At 33.2% G+C, this 20,918-nt stretch overlaps 2 protein-coding genes across 12 annotated transcripts; both read left to right on the top strand.

Moving 5' to 3' along the window:
* Positions 1-423: 423 nt before the first annotated feature.
* On the top strand, positions 424-4,329 carry LOC112702829 (cyanate hydratase). Of its 2 annotated transcripts, none has more exons than XM_025754017.3 (5): positions 424-730; positions 820-1,093; positions 1,887-1,958; positions 3,373-3,481; positions 3,940-4,329. In XM_025754017.3, exons 2-5 carry the CDS (start codon positions 822-824, stop codon positions 3,982-3,984), a joined length of 498 nt encoding a protein of 165 aa, XP_025609802.1. In that variant the 5' UTR covers positions 424-730; positions 820-821; the 3' UTR covers positions 3,985-4,329. The 2 variants fall into 2 exon arrangements, with proteins under 2 accessions (XP_025609802.1, XP_025609803.1); XM_025754018.3 differs by having other exon boundaries at positions 494-702.
* Positions 4,330-6,280: 1,951 nt separating this feature from the next.
* Positions 6,281-17,702, top strand: LOC112702826 (uncharacterized). Of its 10 annotated transcripts, none has more exons than XM_072199309.1 (19): positions 6,281-6,580; positions 12,146-12,180; positions 12,262-12,517; positions 12,628-12,702; positions 13,565-13,630; positions 13,860-13,928; positions 14,010-14,078; positions 14,152-14,205; positions 14,293-14,379; positions 14,587-14,688; positions 14,772-14,879; positions 15,010-15,089; positions 15,750-16,212; positions 16,301-16,387; positions 16,594-16,722; positions 16,811-16,936; positions 17,073-17,183; positions 17,254-17,347; positions 17,433-17,702. In XM_072199309.1, exons 5-11 carry the CDS (start codon positions 13,566-13,568, stop codon positions 14,827-14,829), a joined length of 504 nt encoding a protein of 167 aa, XP_072055410.1. In that variant the 5' UTR covers positions 6,281-6,580; positions 12,146-12,180; positions 12,262-12,517; positions 12,628-12,702; position 13,565; the 3' UTR covers positions 14,830-14,879; positions 15,010-15,089; positions 15,750-16,212; positions 16,301-16,387; positions 16,594-16,722; positions 16,811-16,936; positions 17,073-17,183; positions 17,254-17,347; positions 17,433-17,702. The 10 variants fall into 10 exon arrangements, with proteins under 10 accessions (XP_072055410.1, XP_072055409.1, XP_072055415.1 ...); XM_072199308.1 differs by having other exon boundaries at positions 12,628-13,118; XM_072199311.1 differs by lacking the exons at positions 12,146-12,180; positions 12,262-12,517; positions 12,628-12,702 and having other exon boundaries at positions 6,286-6,580; positions 17,108-17,183.
* Positions 17,703-20,918: the final 3,216 nt, after the last annotated feature.

Here is a 20,918-nt window from a genome sequence, read left to right as displayed (position 1 = left end):
TTAATTTTATATATATTAAAATATTAAAGATATTATTTATTTTAATATAATTTTGTTAAGCCCTAGTTAAACAAATTAAATTTATAAATTTTTAGTTCAATAGTTTTAATATTTTAATATTTAAATTAATTTTAAAATCTTATTTATGTAAGATTATGAGATTTTGATTTATTTTTTTAAATAGTATGTTTTAAGATTTATATTAATTGTATTTTTATATTTTATTTATAATTTTATATACTATTTTATTATAATTTAGTTATTTTAATTAAATTATAGGAAAAGTTTAGGGGTATCAACTTTATTAAATTCTAACCAGCATGTAACTAACAAAGAAAAATGAATTATTGGATAAAATTTCACACTAATCTCACACCATTAAAATTATTTTAATGATTATTTAATGACTCCAAATCACAAAAGTTGCTAGCCCGTACCATTCTTCTAAATTATAATTGAACGGGTTAAAATCATAAAACTAATAATTAGAACCATTTAATGATCGGTCGGTTTTTGAAACTTCTAGAATAAGACGGTTGGTGGAGTTGGACGCTGGAGCTCCCGCACCGCTGCTGCCTGGGCCTCTGCTCCGCACGTCAACTCTTCCGCTGCTGCGCTGCATTCGTGACTCTTCTTTTTCTTCTTACGGACCACCGCCATCCGACACTGTCTGACGCTCGCTCAGTCCGTCGTCGTCGTCCGGTCGGTATAACCCGTTTGACAGCCCTAGGTAGACCATCAATTTCATAGTCTACCACAATCTGACCACTGCTCAACACACTATTTCTTATTGAACCATTATTTGTTAATCATCTTTAGGTATGGAGGATAATAGCAAAGCGAGCGTAGTGAAAAAGCTCCAAGCTGTGAAGCAGAAGAACGGCAAGTCGTACAGTCAGTTAGCGGAGGAAACCGGACTGACCAACGTCTATGTTGCCCAGCTCCTCAAAAGACAAGCTCAGCTCAAACCCCAAACTGCCCCTAAGCTCCGGGCAGCCCTCCCTGACCTGACCGATGATCTTTTGGAAGAGATGATGAGGCCCCCCTTGAGGTCTTATGACCCTCACCTCATCCAAGAACCCACTGTATATAGGTTCTGCTTCTTGCTCCTCACATTTGAGTGCTGTAAATTCTAATTTTAATCATTTTGGTGCATGTGGATATTCTGTAGTTGAATTTTAACATCTCATAGTAAGTATAATTTATGGTCAGACAACATCTATAACATCTCATAGTAAGTATTTGAAGGGAGAAGCATACTCTTTGCCAAAAGGCGTAATTATCCTCTCAAAGTTTAAGCTTTTTCAGGCTTGGTTTAAGTTCAAAAAATGAATTAATTATGAAACATGGTGTAGAATTGAAACCATTTATCAGTGTCTGAGGATTTATACTTGTATTTTTGTTTTTTGGCCAACATATTCTCCATACATTTTAGTTGCTAATAATGTGTCGATAGTCAAAAACCCTTTTAGACTGAGAATGGATAAGGATTAATGCTATTGTCTTCGTTCTCTTTTATTTGTCAGAACGAAATTTGGTAATTCTTGGACCAGTGTACCCGAATATAAATTCAGATAAATTAATTCAAGAATGTACCAGATTAGTGACTGATAAAAGGGGAATGGAGGCAGTGGTATTCAATTCTATATGAGCTAATATAAGGTTAGTAAAGATATATAGTACCTGCTTCAGCTTTTGAAAATGCTTCTGTTCAGTCAAGGAATATGTGACATACTTCAGTCCAAAGTGGTTTACATGTACTTTGTGGAACTGTGTTACTCGCTTTTTTGGATTCTAATATTAGGAATGTATTATGCATGATGCATCATATGACTTGCAGTTTTTGGATGCTTAATTTGTCGGGTTACTGATATTCTCTTTCATAGGTTGAATGAAGCTGTTATGCATTTTGGGGAGAGCATTAAAGAAATAATCAATGAAGAGTTTGGCGATGGGATGTAAGTTTTGAATTTTTCTTTTTATAAATTTCTCTTGCTTGATCAATTATATTCTATTTGTGATGCTTTTTTATATTGATAATACTATGCCGCAGTGTCATATATGCTACGCCATTCAATTTCCAGCTCATTGTTTAAAAAGAGGATATTAGGTCCAAGGAATTCTCTAAATTGTTGTCAAGACTGGTCCTTATTGAAAATTGAAATTAACTCTTGCCGCTGAAATCAATTTTGATTTTCTTATAGTGCAATAGGCTATGTATGTTATATATATTCTTACGTTACAAATAAAAATGTGCACTAAATATGTTGAGGCTTATTGAAACATGGTTTCTATGTTAGAGAGAATATTCAACGGATAATACATTATGTATTGATATTCATATGCTTGTGGTTATGCCATTTTCAATCAGGGTTGGGACATTTTTGTATCCTTGTTTTCAATATGAAGCGTTCAAATGATTAATCATTGTTAACTGATGATTTAAATTAATAATTCAAAGTGCTGATGTAATATACTCTGAAATCAGGATTTTGGAATTTTAGGATTCTTTATATAATACCAATGCAGGATTTTATACTTTTTATGTAGTTGCTAACCAGTCTTTAGGTATCATATTTGATGCTTTTGTCTTCTTTGGAATCACCAGAGGCACCTGTGTTTCTGGAGAAGAAATATCTGAGTGATTATCAATGTCATAAATCTCATTAATGAATCATTTCCAAAACCTTTTGGATGGTAAAACCAAAAGATCCAGAGATCCTGTATTCTGAAGCCAAGGGGAATATTGTATTGTAAGAAGGTTTAATGAATTGTGTTTATTAATAATGTCTTGTTAGGAGGATTTCAGACAAGACACCAAGAGACATTCTGGTTTTTCTGAAACTGAGTCCTGGTTAACGACTCTGTTATTGAAACATTGATCTTATGCATGTTACAACCCGATGCTTATGAATGATTTTCGGACAAGGGAGCTAAACCTCACAAGGCTCAACCACACAGATACATTGTCTCTTTCTCCTAGAATATCAGGTTATTGTTTTGTCCTGGATGTCCATTCATATGTTCTTAAACATATCTTCCTGCACCCTTCCTGTGACAAGAAAGGCTATCTTATCGTTATCAAAGTGCAAGTTAAAATTGAAGGAGCAAAGTCGGAAGTCAAGAAATTTGAAGTTCTTTCTTTGGAGATTGAAAGTTTACCACTCGCAGTTTTATGACATACGTTATTATCACCTTTCATCCTTCTTTAGTCTATACTATCTCCATTGTCCAATCTATAATGCAACATTTTCACTTAAACATGCTTAAGATCTCAGCAAATAATAAAATTCTTGTGGAAAGCAAACTGAACATTTTATTTTTGAAGATTTCCCTGCCTAACAAATAGTTTTTGTTAATTTTCATTTTTAGCATGTCAGCAATAGATTTCTACTGCTCAGTTGACAAAGTCAAAGGAGTAGATGGGAAAGATCGTGTGGTCGTGACATTTGATGGAAAATATTTGCCATATTCGGAGCAGGTCAGTTGCATCTTATGTCTTTTTTCTCTTGCGAGATTTAGCTGCATGGAACAATGATCCACACAACGGAAAAATATAAATAAATAAATTTAAACAAAAAAAGTAGGAAAATAATGCTAATACCATGTAAAAGCAAAGATAGCAGAAAATTTCTATAATTCTGCAGCCTCAAGAGTGTCTCACTTTGCTAACTTCACTGTCGAATTGACTTGGCTGTTATGAACATCCTTAGTAGGTTTTGAAGCCACAAAATAACAGCTTTGATTCCTTTTGTGGGCCAGCTACATTGTTCTGATCAAGTTGATTTCTTTGAACTACATAATCATGTTTATCCTATTAAAGTCTACTCTAGTTCCGGTTGTGTATATTCGTCATGAAGCTTTTCTAGTTTTGAACTATGAATATTGTTTTTCTTTGCTTAAGCTATATTTATGTTCAAACTTTTCCATTCTGAGCAGAAATCAGAGCACATGGTTTCAAGACAAACGCCACACAGAAATTAATGAGTGCCGTGATGCGTCAACCGATACCAAAATCTTTCCGCACAGGCAGATTCTTCTCTGCCTGTGTTTTGTATTACTGCATGATGTTTTTGTTCGCTGATGTCTTGTTTGTGTGGCTTATATATACTGAAAATTGCTAAAAGTACATATTTTGTTCTTAATGTGTGATAAAGCCAGAATAAAAGGTATGTCCTAAACAATTTTGGGTGTGGCTCTAGCTTGACCCAAAATAAATAATGTACAAGTTTTTAGACTAGCCAACTTGGCCGTGTATGGCTTTTGGGATTCATGGCGTTTGTATCTTAATTCTTAAAATCTTTTAACAGTAAATAAGCTTTTATTGAAGTCGGGGAGACTTAAAAATGTTCATCCTTATTCCGCCCAGCATTGTAAAGTATGGCATCCTTTAATAGAAAAAAATATCTGAAGTTTGGTGTTAAAAACCTAGGTATATTTATCGGTAATTACATTTACGAATAGGTTTTCTCAATTACAAAATTTATGAAAAATAAAAGTAGTAGTTGGAGACGTGTGAAACTGTGAACTACGTAATTTATGTAAGATATTTAACATCAACATCTGTAAAAATTTATGAATAATAAAAATGCGGCATGTTGGATACAATGTCTAAGCAAGAAAACTCTTGAAGTTATATTTGTTATAAATTATGTGTTTATATATAAAATGAAAAAAAAATTTATATCCTGGTTCATTACCTAGTCAAATTCAAAATGAATAAAGCTCAATATATAGACATTAGCCAGGTCGGTCATAATGACATGAGTTTAACTTTATTTATCTAAATAAGTAAGTTAAGTAACCAACCTTTATTATCTCTTTTATCTATCTAAAAGAGAGATTCTAACAACTTCCTTACTAAAAGAGAGTAACTAATCCACTATTAAAGATGAGATTACTCAAAAAGTGGTTATTGACTTTACATTTACACTTATAAACACCCTGACATCCTCAAGTATTCTTCGAATTCCAATATACTAAAAACCTGTCTAAAATTCTTGCTAACTTAAGCATTAGAGTCCTTTGCAGGTACCATCTTTCACCTCCTCATAAAGAACTTGGACGGCGATACCTCGACCCAGCAGACATCGGACGCTGCCCTAAAAGGATTCTGGACTTCATGTTCAAGCCTAAAAAAAATCCATCCGTTTTAGTTAACACTCGAAACATTGGTGCCGTTGTTGGGAACCTGGTAATCAAGACCGTATGATGGCAGACGATATTCTAGAAGATGGACATACGACTTCTAATTCCGAAGTCCAAAAAGAAGAACAATAAATGACGAACGAGTGTTAATCATACCAGCCCGAGCTGATAAAGAAAAAGGTGTTGCTAGAGACACACGCCAGCCAAACCCAGAGGGGCCCAAGAAAAGCTCGAAAGTTCATCAAGCCGAAGGATCTAGGCTAAGAGATTTCACAGAGATCATGGGACTTTTCCATAGACATCATGGACGGCTGGAACCACTTGAGCAAGAGCTAGAGCGACAACGAGAATATGAAAGAGCCTTGAAAAGGGAGGTACGACGGTGAAGGGAATTAGAAGAAAAGCTTTTGAACTGGAGTCCGACTTCAAGGGTAAGAGAGCCCAAGCTGACCGAAAAGAAACGTCTCTGACAGGCGAATATCCATTAATAGAAGAAATCATGCGGACTAAAGTTTGTAGAAACTTTAAGATTTCGGACATGGATCTTTATGATGGAACCATCGATACGAGGTATCATATGAGCAATTTCAAAAGCCGCATGTATTTGGCAGATGCATCGGATGCAACTCGCTATAAAGCCTTCTCAACTATGTTAACCAATGCGGTAATGAAATGGTTTGATAATTTACCACCTAAATCGGTCACGTGCTTCGACGATTTGGCAAGAAACTTTCTTATTTGATTTTCCATCGAAAAGAATAAGGTTAAGCATGCGCCAAGTCTCTTAAGAGTAAAGCAAGAAGTCGGAAAATCTCTACGAGTTTATATAGAAAGATTCAACAAAGCATGCTTGGAGATTTAGAACCTATCTACCGAAGCAGTCATCATGGGACTACTGGACTAGTCAACGGTCTCAGAGAATAACCCTTCTCCCAATCCATATCAAAGAGGCACATGACTTCTTTGTATGAACGCTGACAAAAGTACCTATCAAACAAGAAAACTAACGTTGTACTCATGAAACTTGGATTCTGTATGACAAAAATATCTAAACCCTTATTTTTTGTTGATTTTTTAATAAAATTCTCAAACTACTCCCACCCTTTATATTTATCATCACTTCCACACGTATATTTTCTTTCTCAAATTCCAAACCTTCACAATCTTCTATTGCCACTATTTTTTTATCTTCAACCCTTCATTGCCGGTGACCTCTCAACATCATCCAACTCAACATCATCATCATCACCATTCAAGATGAATTTCCTTAAAGCTTAAGACGCCTTGTTTTGAGCTCCCAAAGCCCCAAGCCTCTCCTTCACCTCGGGAGACACCGCAAGGACCTCTAATCGGGACTTCTTGGGTACAGGCCAGCTCGTTGAGCGCAGGTCAGGCGAAGCTGGGCATGGCCACCCCAAACCCAGGCTCCATGGTCAATTTCTCTCCTTATTCTTTTTGTTCTTCTTTTTCTTGTTGTTTGAGGTGGGTGGGAGTGATCCGGTGTGCACAGGTACAAGAGGGATGGTTAGGGGATGTTAATGACAAGGGTTAAAATGCTAGGGGGACCCATTGAAATAGGAATTAAGGAGTTTAGAGATGTGATGTTCTAACACAAAGAAAATGCTATTATTGTAGAATTATGTTGGAGTTCGAATAAGGTTTGGCGGTGGTAGAGCTTGGGGAGGATTTTGATGCTAGAGACCTTTGTTACTGCCATCAGCGATGGCACCCTTTATCTAAGGAGAAGAATTTGGTGATGAGTTTGAATGGATGGTGGCTGAGTTCGAAGAAAGGTTTACTAGTTTATGGTTGGGTTTGTTTTAAATTAGGAGTCAAAAAGAGAAAGGAGCCAGGATGAGAAAGATAAAGAGTAGAGTAATTTGGAAATTTTATTAAAAAGTCAACAAAAAAATTAGGTTGATTATTTTTGTCATATGAAACCCATTTTTTACAGGTATAATATTATTTTTTTTGTTTGATAGATAATTTTGTTAGCGTTCATAAAATTCATAGGTACAAATGATTGTTTTTTCCTTTAAAAAGCCTTGAGTTCAACAATGACAAGTGCTAGGCATCACCATTAATTAGGAAACACACCTTTGGTATATTGCTTATCTTCTAGTCTATATAGATGATATTATTGTCACAAAATTCTTCTACCTCAAAAATTCAAGAACTAGTCTCAAGACCATAACAATTCTCTTTAAAAGACTTTGTTGACCTCAATTATTTCCTCAACGTTAAAGTACAAAAGCAAATTGAATTTTTTTTAATTATTTTCATGGTTTTGAAAATCTTATTGAACAATTAAACCTGAAATACTAAAATCCAATCGGTTTGATCAATTGAGAAAGGGTTTTGTTATGGTATAGAAACACATATAGTTATACACATGTAAAAAATACGTATTACATAATTATTTGTTATTCGATGACTCCAATATACTTGTTCCACATATGATTTAACAAATGGGGTCAGACTTGTGGGAGATAAAAGCTGAAAGGCTACTAGGAGGTGGTCAAAAATTGCAGCGTATTAAACTATTAATTAAAAAAGTTGCAGTGAATTAATAATTAGTTAAATGATTTATTGAATGGTATAAACAGTATAATGAATTCATTGTTTTTATTGCGGGTCGTAATTGATTTTTGGACTATGGGTGTATATTATGCTTTTAGTTATATTTTGTTGGGTTAAGTTTATTGTGATTCATATTTGTTATTGTTGCATTGTACTATTTGGGCACAAAATGGATGGGCTTTTTGTTGGAATGTTGAGACATGTCCTAAGATAAAATACATCTTGTCGGACCAGGAGATTATGAGTCCAGTAAAATAAACTAGGATATAAAGAGTTGTAGCAATCTGACAAAAAAAATGATTGTAGCTATAAGACAAAAAAAATAGATATAACTAATGTGTATGTTGGGTCATTTCTTTAAAAATAGATGAAGATGGAATATAAAAAATTTGATTAGTGTAAACAAAATATACATAACATAAAAAATATTTTTATAATTATATTTATTATTATAAATATAATAAATTTTCAAATAAAGTCAAAAGTAAATTAAAACACTAAAATAATCATTTAGATAACAACATATAAGTTAAATAATCATTTAAACAATAGCCTGCTAATAAAGCAACGTTACAAAATCAAAATTAAATACAATTTTAAAATCAATTTACGAAAAAAAAAGTAAGAAGCCACTGATAAAAATAGAAGTGAAATCATATACACGCAACACACTAATGTGTCTTTGAATATAATTGCTTCTTTGATTTTGTGGTAAAATTAAAGGTAAAGTACGGTTTTGGTCCCTAAGCTTTAGGTCGAAAATATTTTTCGTCTCCAACTTTTTTTTACATACAAAGTGGTCCCTTAGGTTTAACTTGGTTTTAAAATCGTCTATGAAGTTTGACTTAGTTTTAAATTTTTGGCAGCGAAAGCGAAGACAAAGGTGGATCGTGGACAGCTGTTTTTTCTTCTTCCATTCCCTTTTGTAGAAGCAGAAACATGCTTCTTCTCCTAAATTTTTTATTATTTTATAAATTTTTTTGTTATAGGTAATTTGGTCTGAAATCTTCGTGGACAGCTGCTTTTTCTTCTTCCGTTTCCCCTTTGTAGAAGCAGAAACAGGCTTCTTTTCCTAAATTTTTTATTATTTTATAAATTTTTTTGTTATAGGTAATTTGGTCTGAAATATTAAAATTTAAGTAAGAAGAACGATTTTATATTCTCAAAAAGATTCGGGATGAAAAAAAATTTTCGACCTATATCTTAGGGACTAAAATTATACTTAACCCTAAAATTAATCACACGAATAAGGAAAGAAGAAACGTACAATAAAGACATAAAGTTTAATTTCCTCTAAATACATGAAACAACTCTCACTTCATTAAGGTTTAGTGAATAAGAGGTGGAAGGATATTGATAAGTGTGTAGGGTTCTGGGTTAAGGAGGTAGGAGCTATGGTGATTAGGGTATAGTATGTTTTATGATTTAGGATTTGGTATCTTAGGAGTTAGGATTTAGGATTTGTTTATGTGGCAAGTATAGGATAGGGTTTAGGATTTAGGGTTTATAGTTTAGAATTTTGTAGTTTAGGGTGTAGGATTTTAGTGTTTAGAGTTTAAGGTTTATGATTTTAGGGTTAGGAGTTAAGGTTTAGGAACCTAAACAAAAATTCTAAACCATAAACCTTAATTCCACGATCCACTTTTGTCTTCATTTCTGCCGCCAAACATTTAAAACTAAATTAAACTTAATGGACGATTTTAAAACCAAGTTAAACCTAAAGGACCATTTTGTATGTAAAAAAAGTTGGGGATAAAAAATATTTTCAACCTAAAGGTTAGGGACCAAAACCGTACTTTACTTTTAATTTTACCACAAAATCAAAAAAGAAATTATATTCAAAGACACAGTAGTGCGTTGTATGCATATGATTTCACTACTATTTTTATCATGGCTTTTTACCTTTTTTTTCGTGTTGATTTTAAAATTTTATTTAATTTTGATTTTGTAACCTTGCTTTATTGGCAAGCTATTGTTTAAATGATTATTTAACTTATATGTTGTTATCTAAATTATTATTTTAGTGTTCTAATTTATTTCTGATTTTATTTGAAAATTTATTATATTTATAATAATAAATATAATTATAAAAATATTTTTTATGTTATATATATTTTGTCTTCACTAATCAAATTTTTTACATTTAATCTTCATCTATTTCTAAAGAAATTACCCAACATGCACACTAGTGATATCTATTTTTTTTGTCTTGTAGCTACAATCGTTTTTTTTTTTATCAGGTTGCTACAGTTCTTTATCTCCTAGTTTATTTCACTAGGCTCATAATCTCCTAATCAGACAAGACGTATTTTATCTTAGGACATATCTCAACATTCTACCAAAAAGTCCATTCATTTTGTGCTCAAATAGTACAATGCAACAATAACAAATATGAATCACAATAAACTTAACTCAACAAAATATAATTAAAAGCATAATATACACCCATAGTCCAAAAACCAATTACAACCCACGACCCGCAATAAAAATAATAAATTTATTATGATGTTTATACCATTCAATAAATCATTTAACTAATTACTAATCTACTGCAATCTTTTTAATTAATAATTTAATATACTACAATTTCTAACTACTTTTTAGTAGTCTTTCAGCTTTTGTCTCCCATAAGTCTGAACCCATCTGTTAAATCATATGTGGAATAAGCATGTTAGAGTCATCGAACAACAAATAACTATGCAACATGTGTTCTCTACATGTATATATTTGTTTTTATACCGTAGCAAAACCCATTGAAAAAACTTCCAAATTCAAAAACTGGAATCATATAAAAAAAAACATTTAGAAACTAATGAATATATTCGAAATGGGGCCAAATCTTGACAAACTCTTTTCTTACCGAAAGATAAATTTTTTTTGTATTTTTTAAAGATTTTATTATTTTACTGATTCTTATAGTCTTACTAAATTTTTAATTAGGTCTCTTTATATATATATATATATATATATATATATATATATATATATATATATATATATATATATATATTTAAATGAGTTTTTATACTATATAAGATTTTGTAATTAAGTTTCTATTGTGATAAAAATATTAGAATTAATAAAATATTCTATTAACTAAAATAAAATATTCAGTCAAGTGTTAAGCATATATATATTTTGTTTAATAGAATATTCTGTTAGTTTTAATGTTTTTGCCACAGTAAGAATTTAATTACAAAATCTGATATGATTTAGGGATTTAATTAAAAAAAAATAAAAACTTATTTAAAAATTAGATAAAATTAAAAAGATTGATAGAATAATTAAACTTTTTAAATAAATAAAATAAATTGATTAATTATTCATATATGATTTTTTAAAAGATTTATAGTTTTTTCTTTGCCAATGAGATAAGACTGAAGTATAATTTGGATTAATTTAAAAAATAAAATTGATATAACTTATTACAATATAAATGATAATTTAATTTTTATTTTTCAATCTAATCCGATTTTATTGAAAGTATTGTAATTTATACTATAATGATGTGAATTGATTTTTTTAATTCAATTCAATTGAAACTATTATAATTTAATAATCGGGCCTGCTACACATACAAGCAAAAAGGCCCTACAAGTTTCCAGCCCACACTTCATTCACACGCGCACTCACTCACTTTGAATGGAGCGTAAATTACACGCGCCCCACTCAACGGTTGCTCTTCGCGAATAGCGCTCCTTAATGGCGCACTCTTCCACTTCTCCAAGCCCTTCGAAGAAAACACAAACCGTTCATTTTCGAGCAACATTCCAAACTGCAAAGATAGGACTCATCGCGAAGATTAGAACTCTCCATCAACACAATATAGAAATCTCCATCAACAATCTCCAGAAAAAATAAAATTATAATACTCAAGGTACGTTACGTTACTATTTTACTCATCTTGTATATTTTTCACATTTCGAAATCGAAGAACTAGATTTTACTGTTCTTCTACGTTCTTCTAGGTTTTACTGTTCTTCTTGTTCTAGGTCTCATTTTACAGTTTTTAATGTTCTACTTGTTCTAGGTTTTACTGTTATTCTTGGTTCTAGGTTATAGTATTCTTCTTAGTTGTTCTAGGTGTTACTGTTCTTGTTGTTCTAGTTCTTCTGGTAACTGATTTTTGGGAGTATATTGCGTAATTTGGTGGGTGTATATGAAGTAATTTGTTGGGTGTATATGGTATAATTTGTTGGGTGTATGTTTCTGAACTGATATACTGTAATATAGTCAACAGTTACAACTGTTATAATATTTGCTTGTCCATGGGTGTATATTGCTTGACCTTGTAATGTTGCTTGATCTTGTATATTAATGCATGTTTGAGTGATATCTGACTGATATCTATGGGTGTATCTGAATCATATCTATGGGTGTATCTTACTGAAATCTACGGGTGTATTTTTCATTTCAGAAAAAATAGCAGGCAGAAACCAAGCTGAAAAAAATGTAAGAACAAATATATGTCTTAGATTAAATCAGTTTTATATAATAGAAATATATCTGACTATAATTTTGCTTTGTTTACAGCAAACCAAAGACCTTAAGTGTGCAACACATTTGTTAAGTGAGAAATTCAGAAACATAAGCGAGGAGAAGAAAACACTTGTTAGGGATTTGAGATTTGGTGGCCTGATGCACATCCCGTCGCTAAGGGTGCATCACCAAATATTAAGGGAGTTGGCTAACTCCTTCAAATTAGGAGAAAATAGACTAGAAACCGGCTACGGTTCATTTAAAGTAAGACAAAAAATAATAGGGGCTGCGCTTGGCATCAACGCGTCAGGTAACTCGCTAAAAATTATAGGTGTATATGAGCCATATTCAGTTGTATTTCAATTGATGCTTGGGTGTATTTGAACTGATTTTCATACTATGTTGTTTTTCTTTTTGTAGGAGATCTATTTCCTCAGAAAGTCAATTATAAAGATCTTTCTGAAGATGACAAACAAATTTTTAGAAGATTCCAGGGTAAGACCCTAAAAAATCTAACAGATGAGATGATGGCTATTGCCGTTGATAATGAACAGGATCGCCTCATGTTCAAGAGGATTTTCATCCTCTATATACAGATGGCGTTCCTGTTACCAACGACAATAAACAAAATCTCACCTGTGCACCTGGCCCCAATTTTCGAGATGGACACAATAACATAACGGAACTGGGAAGGACATGTTTTGAGTTTTATCATAAAGGGCATAACAGATTACAAGCTAAAAAAGAAAAAGGCAGTTGATGGTTGCCTCTTTGCCCTGATGATAATTTACTTTCATCTATCAAAAAATAAAGACAAAAAGAGGGCAGAAAGACCTCTAGAACCCTGGATTGCCAACTGGACTAAGGAGCAGTTGGTTGAAAAAATAAGGGCAGAAATGGAGGAACATATAGTAAGTGAATAAAATATTTTGGGTGTATTTTATTTACCTAAATACTTCTAACTAAAATTTCTAATGTTTCAAGGGATTGTAAAGATGGCTGAAACAAAAAAAAAATGAAAGAAATAAAAAAAAGAAAAAAAAAAGAAAAAACCAAAAAAATAAAAAAAGAAGGCAAGTTCAACATCATCATATGAGACTGAAACAACTGAAAGTAACCATTCTACCTCTGAGTCTGAAACTGAAGAAGACTCAGAGGATTCAACAAGAAAACAACCTACTCGAAAAGCCAAAAAATAAGTAACATACTTGGGTGTATTTTGTTTATCCATTTGGGTGTATTTTGTTTCTCTATTTGGGTGTATTTTGTGCATTCATTTGGGTGTATCTTGTGCATTCATTTGGGTGTATTTTATCCCTTTTAGAATGTTTTTAAATAATGATTGTTTACCTTCCAGAATGGAGTCCAAAAAAAGAAAGAAGATCCAGGAGGATTCTGATTCAGAATCTGAATCAACTGATGAGTAATGTTCTAAAATTATTACTCCTTTCCTTTGGGTTTATTATCAAGATTTCATGTATTAACAGAGTGTCTCTTATTAACTTATAGAAGCAAAAAATTATCACCAGTGGAGAAACAAAAAACAAAGAAAAAAGCTCAGAGAAAACCAAAAAAATAAGCACTTCTTTGGATAGTATTTTGTGACCAAAATAATTTTGTATTTTTTATTCATACTTGTTTTTTTTTTCCAGGACACAATCCAAAAAGAAAAAGGTCGTTGTTGAAGATTCATCTCCTGAGCAAGCTCAATCCTATCATGGGTACAGTACTTTGTAAGCTATATTACCATCTATCATCAAAATTATATTTGTTAACATGTTCTTTTATGCATGTACTATTAGATCTAAAATTGGAACTGAAGATTTAGATGAATTCTTAAGGGAAAACAATAAAAAATCTGCTGCAGAGGGGTATGTCTTATTGGGGTGTGTATTTCAGATTTTAGGGTGTTTTCTTTGCTAATAATTGTTTCTTGTTTCGCAGGGAGAAGGAAGTTGACCTGCGATTGACGGAAGATCACTATGTCTCATCTGAAACGTAAGAAGCTTTATTTGATAAAATCTTGTTATCATGATTTAATAATATGGTATTTTTTGTGAATAACATGTACTCTATTATGTTTAGAATACCGGACGTAAACTTGGGAAGTGATGATCCTTCCTCTCAAGGACAGACAGACCAAAGTAGCGTAAACAAACCCGTAGAGAGCATGTAATTTCTCTTTGAAATAACCGTTGCTTTTATTCTTTTATTACCTTCTACTTTTAATTCTGTATCTATTTTTTTTAGAAAAAAAGCCCTTTTGTTTTATTCGAGAAAAAAAGGTAAGAAAAAAAAGTAAAAACTGCAAGTATGTAAGTTCTAAAAAAAAGCCTGTCTTTCTTTTGAATTGTTCGGGTGTATTTTCGTCTTTCTTAGGGTGTATTTTAGGTTGAGTCTGGTTGAAGAGTCAGCCAGTGAGCCGGCTGAAGAGAATATGATGGTTGTGAGGGAAGAGACACCGTCCGAAGGGCTTGCAATGTGAGTTTTTCAAAAATATTTCAACCTTATAACCTTTTTATTTTCAAAGGCTTTGTTAACCTTTTATTTTTCTTCTTGTTTAGAGATCCGATTCAAGTTTGTCTACCATTGTCCCAAACAACCACTATGCTGAACACCTGAGACAGAAAATGAACCAACCTCTCTGCTACAATTTGAAGGAACTACAAAAGGTAAGAAATAGTGTTGGGTATATATTTGGTTACAATTTGGGTGTATATTGCCCCTGTTGGGGTATATATTTTCACGAATGATCCATGACTAGTTTTTTTACATCATAATTAATTTTATGTAACTGTGCAGCACTCCTGAACCCCCCCAACAACTTGAAGAATGCACACCCACACTTTCCCCAGCTCCTTCTAAAATATAAGTTCATCAGAGTAAAATCAATGTTTATTCGTATATTCTTATTCTTATAATACGTTATACATGATCACGTAGTAATCTAGCCCCAGAACTAAAATACTGTTGTAAAAACCGGACTGGACAAAACCGGTCCGACCGAACCGATTGAAAATACAAATTTGTTCAAAATGTAAGAGGGAGGGTTCGAACCCCTAACCTCGAAGAACTAAAAAACTCTCACAGTCGCTAGGTTGTTACGTTTCTTATGCATTTATATGCAAATTATAATATATATATATATATATATATATATTTTATCAAATAATTTACTTTTATTTAATTTTTTTTAATTTTAGTTATAAATTCGATCTTTTTAATTATATTTTTATTTAACAATAATTATAAACTCACTTATTCTTTCTTTTTTATAGTTATATAACATATATTAATATTATTTTTTTAATAAATACTTGTAGTATATAATAGTATAATAGAAATAAACTAATTAATAAATTATTGAAATTTAAAAATAATAGTTATTTTAATACAAAAACAAAATAAAAATATTTATGATAGAATAAAAATAACAAAATACTTATTATTCCTGTTCCATATTATTTTAAAATAGTTTAATATTCTTAAAATGTTAGTGAAAATATGTATTTAAAAGTTTTAGTTATTTTTTATTTATATAGGACCGGGTTAAACGGTTCAACCAGTGACTCACTGGTTGAACCAATAACCCAGTGACCCAGTAACCTGACCGGTTCGATCACCGGTTCGGTTCTGACAACTATGGCGTCAACGCAAGACGGAGCAAGGGCAAAAACTCTAGAAATCCCAAAACTGCTAGAACAATTAGGGGATCGGGTACAAAAAGTTGCAAGTGGTGGGGTGACAACAAAAGAAAAAAGTCCGCAGATTCCAAAGGAGAGTGGTGCAGAGGGTTTCGAGAAGTTTGAAACTCCTGCGAGGACGAATGAAGTTACTTCTGACATGAAAGAGAAATGCTACCTCTGGGCCATACGAGTGAAGACATACACAATTGGACTAACTAATGAGTTTGACACCATCTGCACACTCCAAGTCTAAGATAGATACAATTTGTCAAAACTCCACCTTGCATCACTCGCACCTGAAACGCATATAGAAGTTGAGGTAATATTACAATAACATTAATGTTTTTATCACCAAAATTAACTGCAATGCTGATTGATGTAAAATTGATTTTGGCATCTTTTTCTAGATTGTCTCTGTCATGTGCTTCATCCTAAACCAGCAAAAGATTAAGAGGTTTCAAGAAGAAGTATACTGTCTCCCCCCTGATATTGTAGTAAGGGTTGTTTCAACGAATTTTGGTTGTATTTTCTACATTCACTCGGGTGTATTTTCTGTCTTATATTGGGTGTATTTCATGTGTTCGTTTGGGTGTATTTTCTGTGTTCAATTGGGTGTAAGTTGTTTATTCATTTGGGTGTATTTTCTGGATTCATTTGGGTGTATTTTCTGTATTCATTTGGTGGTTCACAATTTTTGCAGAACATGGCCCTAAGAAATCATCCAAAAGGGGTATTCTTACAGCCTAATAACAATAAGCCATTCAGGGTGGAAGACTACCCAATGTTTATACCCTTCTTGGACCTTAAAAAATTAGCATCGCATCGTTATGTAAGTTTCATTTCTAAAAATTCTTATTACCATTTTTTACTTATGTGCCAAATAAACTAACACAGTGTTCAATCTGAACATTTTTTAGATTTTTGCACCTATTTGCCATTCACAACATTGGTGGTTATGGTTGACTGATATAAGAAAGCAGAAATTTTATATAGTCGACCCATATCACCCGTCTGATGAGAGAACTGTCCTGAATACATTCATTGTAAGTTGTTTCTGTGTTCTATATTTTAATAGTTGGGTGTATTTCTGTTCAATATAAGGTGTAACTTTGTGCTCCTTTGGGTGTATCCCTTTTTTTGAAATTATTCATGTATTACTGATTTGTTTTGTGTTTTAAGGGATATGTAATTTCACGAATTAAAGTATATGCTAGGGGCATCTCTGAAGACAAGGGACAAGGACAAGAAAATTAAACCACCATACCTTAACATCTCGGGCCAAAAGACAAGGTATAAATCTTTCACTCTGAAAATTAAACTTTTCTATATGTAATTTGTAATTTATTTTCTTTGTTTCAAGCTATGACTGTGCTATCTACGTAATGAAGTGGCTTGAGATATTTGAGCCCGCAAACATTAAAAGACAGAAGTATGAGTGGGACAATTGGACCCAGGTAAATGTGTTTAAAACTAAATAACTCTGTATTACTTTACTCAATTAACATGGTTGATTAAACACAATATTCCTTTTAACTGTAGGATGAGGTGTACCACTTTAGAGTAGAATATGCTTCCCGGATTCTATTCCATGAAATGAATCAAGACAAAGCTGAAGCCATTAGAGGAAGTAATGCAATAAGACTGTCCAAACTATCCTCATTGTTATTGAGTCCATGTTGCCAGATAGATTCTAATGATATTGAGACTGATTAATGTAACTGTTAGGTAGTCTTGTAAATAGAACAAACTACTGTAAAATTTGCATTTATAAACAACTTCTATTCAATGAAATTATTTTCCATAGTTAAACTGTCTGTGCTGTATTCAAAAGCTCTGTATTACATGTGGTAAAGTATGAAGTAAAACATATAACGAGATATAAACCCAAAACATAAAATTTTATACCCAAAGAAAGTTGATATACACACAAGGGAGTTGAATATACACCCAAACTACTATACCCTGATGCTTTACCCTTAAAACCTTAAACCCTAAACCCTAAACCCTAACAACTTAACCCCTAAACCCTAAACCCTAAAATCCTAAAACCCTAAAACCCTAAACCCTAAATCCTAAACCCTAAATCCTAAATCATAAACCCTAAAACCCTAAAACCATAAACCCTAAACCCTAAACCCTAAACCAACCAAACTACTATACACCCAAATCATTGATTTTTACACCCATAAGATCTCATTTTACACCCAAAGAAAGTTAAACATACACCAGACTTCTATCCACTAATGCTTTATCCCTAAACCCTAACCCCTAACCCGTAAACCCTAAAACCTAAACCGTAAACCCTAAAACTCTAAACCCTAATACCTAAACCCCTTAAACCGTTGTAAAAAAAACAAACAGTATTTTATAACATAAAAACAAGATTCTGAAATATATGTGTGTGTGTGTGTGTGTGTGTGTGTGTGTGCGCGTGTGCGCGTGCGCGTGCGCGTGCGCGTGCGCGTGCGCGTGCGCGTGCGCGTGCTGTGTGTGTGTGTGTGCGCGCGCGTGCGTGCGCGTGTGCGTGTGCGTGTGCGTGTGCGTGTGTGCGTGTGTGTGTGTGTGTGCGTGTGTGTGTGTAAAATGTGAAACACAAGAAAATTCATAAATACACCCAAAAGAATAGTGCTGTGTGCGTGTGTGTGTGTGTGTGTGTGTGTGTGCGTGTGTGTGTGTAAAATGTGAAACACAAGAAAATTCATAAATACACCCAAAAGAATAGTGCTTTTACACCTATATTCTGTAACTATACACCCAAAGAGTTATCCGCTGCTACTAGTGCCCTGAACTGATAATTCATAACACGTCCTTGATATTGGCTGGAATTTGAATGCACCACTGATGCAGTGTCAAAGAGGTTTAACTGAATATAACAAACTCACATATTAGCTAAACTATTAACAAAAAAATAAATTCAATCACCACATATTTAAAGAACATCACTTTTATCTCGTTCAAACCTTTCGTTTTCTTCTTCTTTGTGGCATTTGCAATCTGTTTGTCCAACTTTAAACCTAGCCTATTTTTTGAACGTCCTCTTGTTCGAATCCTTGGAGGGCTTTGAAGCTCGTTAACGGATTCCAAGTTGGCATCTTCGTGAGATAAAGAAGATGTGCCCTTCCTTTTGGCTTTCAATGATTCCATCTCAACCATGACGTTATCGTACGCACGGTGCAGAATTGCAGTCAGCTCCTCCGATTTTGATGTAAATTCACAAATATTTTGCGAACAAAAAACCAATTGGTCAAACCTCTCGCTTCTTGGCTCCAACAGTGGCTCGTCGTGGTTGCTCTTGATGTGTGTGTGTCGCCTATTTACCTTCTTGCACCATCGTTCCAGTATATATCTAGGTGACACTTGGCTTACTCATTCAAAGCTTAACACGCTTAGTGCGTGACGGAACAATATCCCTCTTGATTCGAATAATAATCATTGGCATTTTACCTCGACTGCTACTGAGTCATAAGTAACCACAAACTTGTTGAATATTGAGCTGGAAACTTGTTCTCCAACTTCGTATACTGAATAGCCTAGAGCGAAATTTGTTAATCTAGTGATGCAATTTGCCTTTCCTCTTAATTGTGCTTGGACTTCTCTAAACTTTTGATGAGTGTACACATCTTAAAACTGAGCTTCAATGGAGAATTTGGTTGCACACGGTATGACCGTATAAAAATTTGCAGCATCTGATTCTCTCTCTGCTTGCTCTCTGCTTTCGAGGCAATTATCGTATTGTTTGACAAATTGAATAAGCGAGCTATTCCGGGTAATAAACTTGTTAAAAAAATGAATGCATGCTCTCTCTCCTTTGTATGCTTCTCACCCCAACCCAGAAGTGGTGATCCAAATAGATTGGAACCCATATATGACGGTCTTCATAGATATCTGCAGAATACACCCAAACAAAGACTATAAATACACCCGAAAAAAAAATTAAATTTATGCCTCTGCTGCAGATTTTAAACAAACATTACTTGAAAGCCACTTGTTGTCCACAAGACCAAAATTCAGCAGAAAATCATTTCAATTCCTATCAAATGAGTCTTTACTATGAGAGTTCCAAAAGACTTCGCTCATTTCTTGTTCAATTTCTGCATGTCCCTTGTACTCGTTTAATTTGCTTGGAATCTTCTTCATGATGTGTCAAATACACCAACGGTGAATTGTTGTTGGCATACAGGCCTCTAAAGCCCTTTTCATTGATGAGCATTGATTGGTGAGAAACCCTTTCGGAGCATTTTCTCCCATGCAACGAAGCCAACATTGAAATAACCATTTGAATTATTCAATTTCTTCATTTTTCATCAAAGAGCATCCAAGAAGTGTTGACTGACCGTGGTGATTCACCCCGACAAAAGAACTACAAACCAAATTATACTTGAAACAAATTACCATAGTGCAGAATGGAAAATCATTAGGTACACCCAACAAATGCTTTGTATACACCCAAAAACACCCAATATACACCTCTGCCGTGGATTCATAAAAATACATTAATTTAGCATCATAAACAAGGACAATTTGTTACCTGTTTGTATTGTGGGTGGCGTCAAATGAAATAACATTTCTGAAATACTCAAAGACAGCTCTACTTCTTGCATCGGCCCAAAAAGCCAGCTTAATCGATTGATCCTCCTCGAGTTCAAGCTCAAAAAAGAAATTCTGATTCTTCTCTTTCATTATTAACAAATATTTTCTGAATTCCTTTGCATCTTCTTGTTCAGAAATATTCCGCACTTCTCTCGTAATGTAATTCCTCACATCCTTTTCAATAAAATTTAACTCGCGGTGACCCCCTGCAGCCGCAACAAATGATTGGTAAGTTTTGCTTGGTCTAATACTAGCCTCCTCGTTATTCTCTATTGTACGACGAATGATCCAGCAACATCCAGCGCAACAAATGATTGTGTGTATATAAATTCTTGCAGGACAGTTTAAACTAGTTGTCGGATTCGTCTTCTCGGTCGGAGATATTTTAGATTTCCATTTTTCCTCTTTGCTACATGTAATCAATTGATTCTTAAT

Source organism: Arachis hypogaea, chromosome 7 (genome assembly GCF_003086295.3).
Source record: "Arachis hypogaea cultivar Tifrunner chromosome 7, arahy.Tifrunner.gnm2.J5K5, whole genome shotgun sequence".
NCBI classification, from domain to species: domain Eukaryota; kingdom Viridiplantae; phylum Streptophyta; class Magnoliopsida; order Fabales; family Fabaceae; genus Arachis; species Arachis hypogaea.
This window is presented reverse-complemented; position numbering and strand designations above follow the sequence as displayed.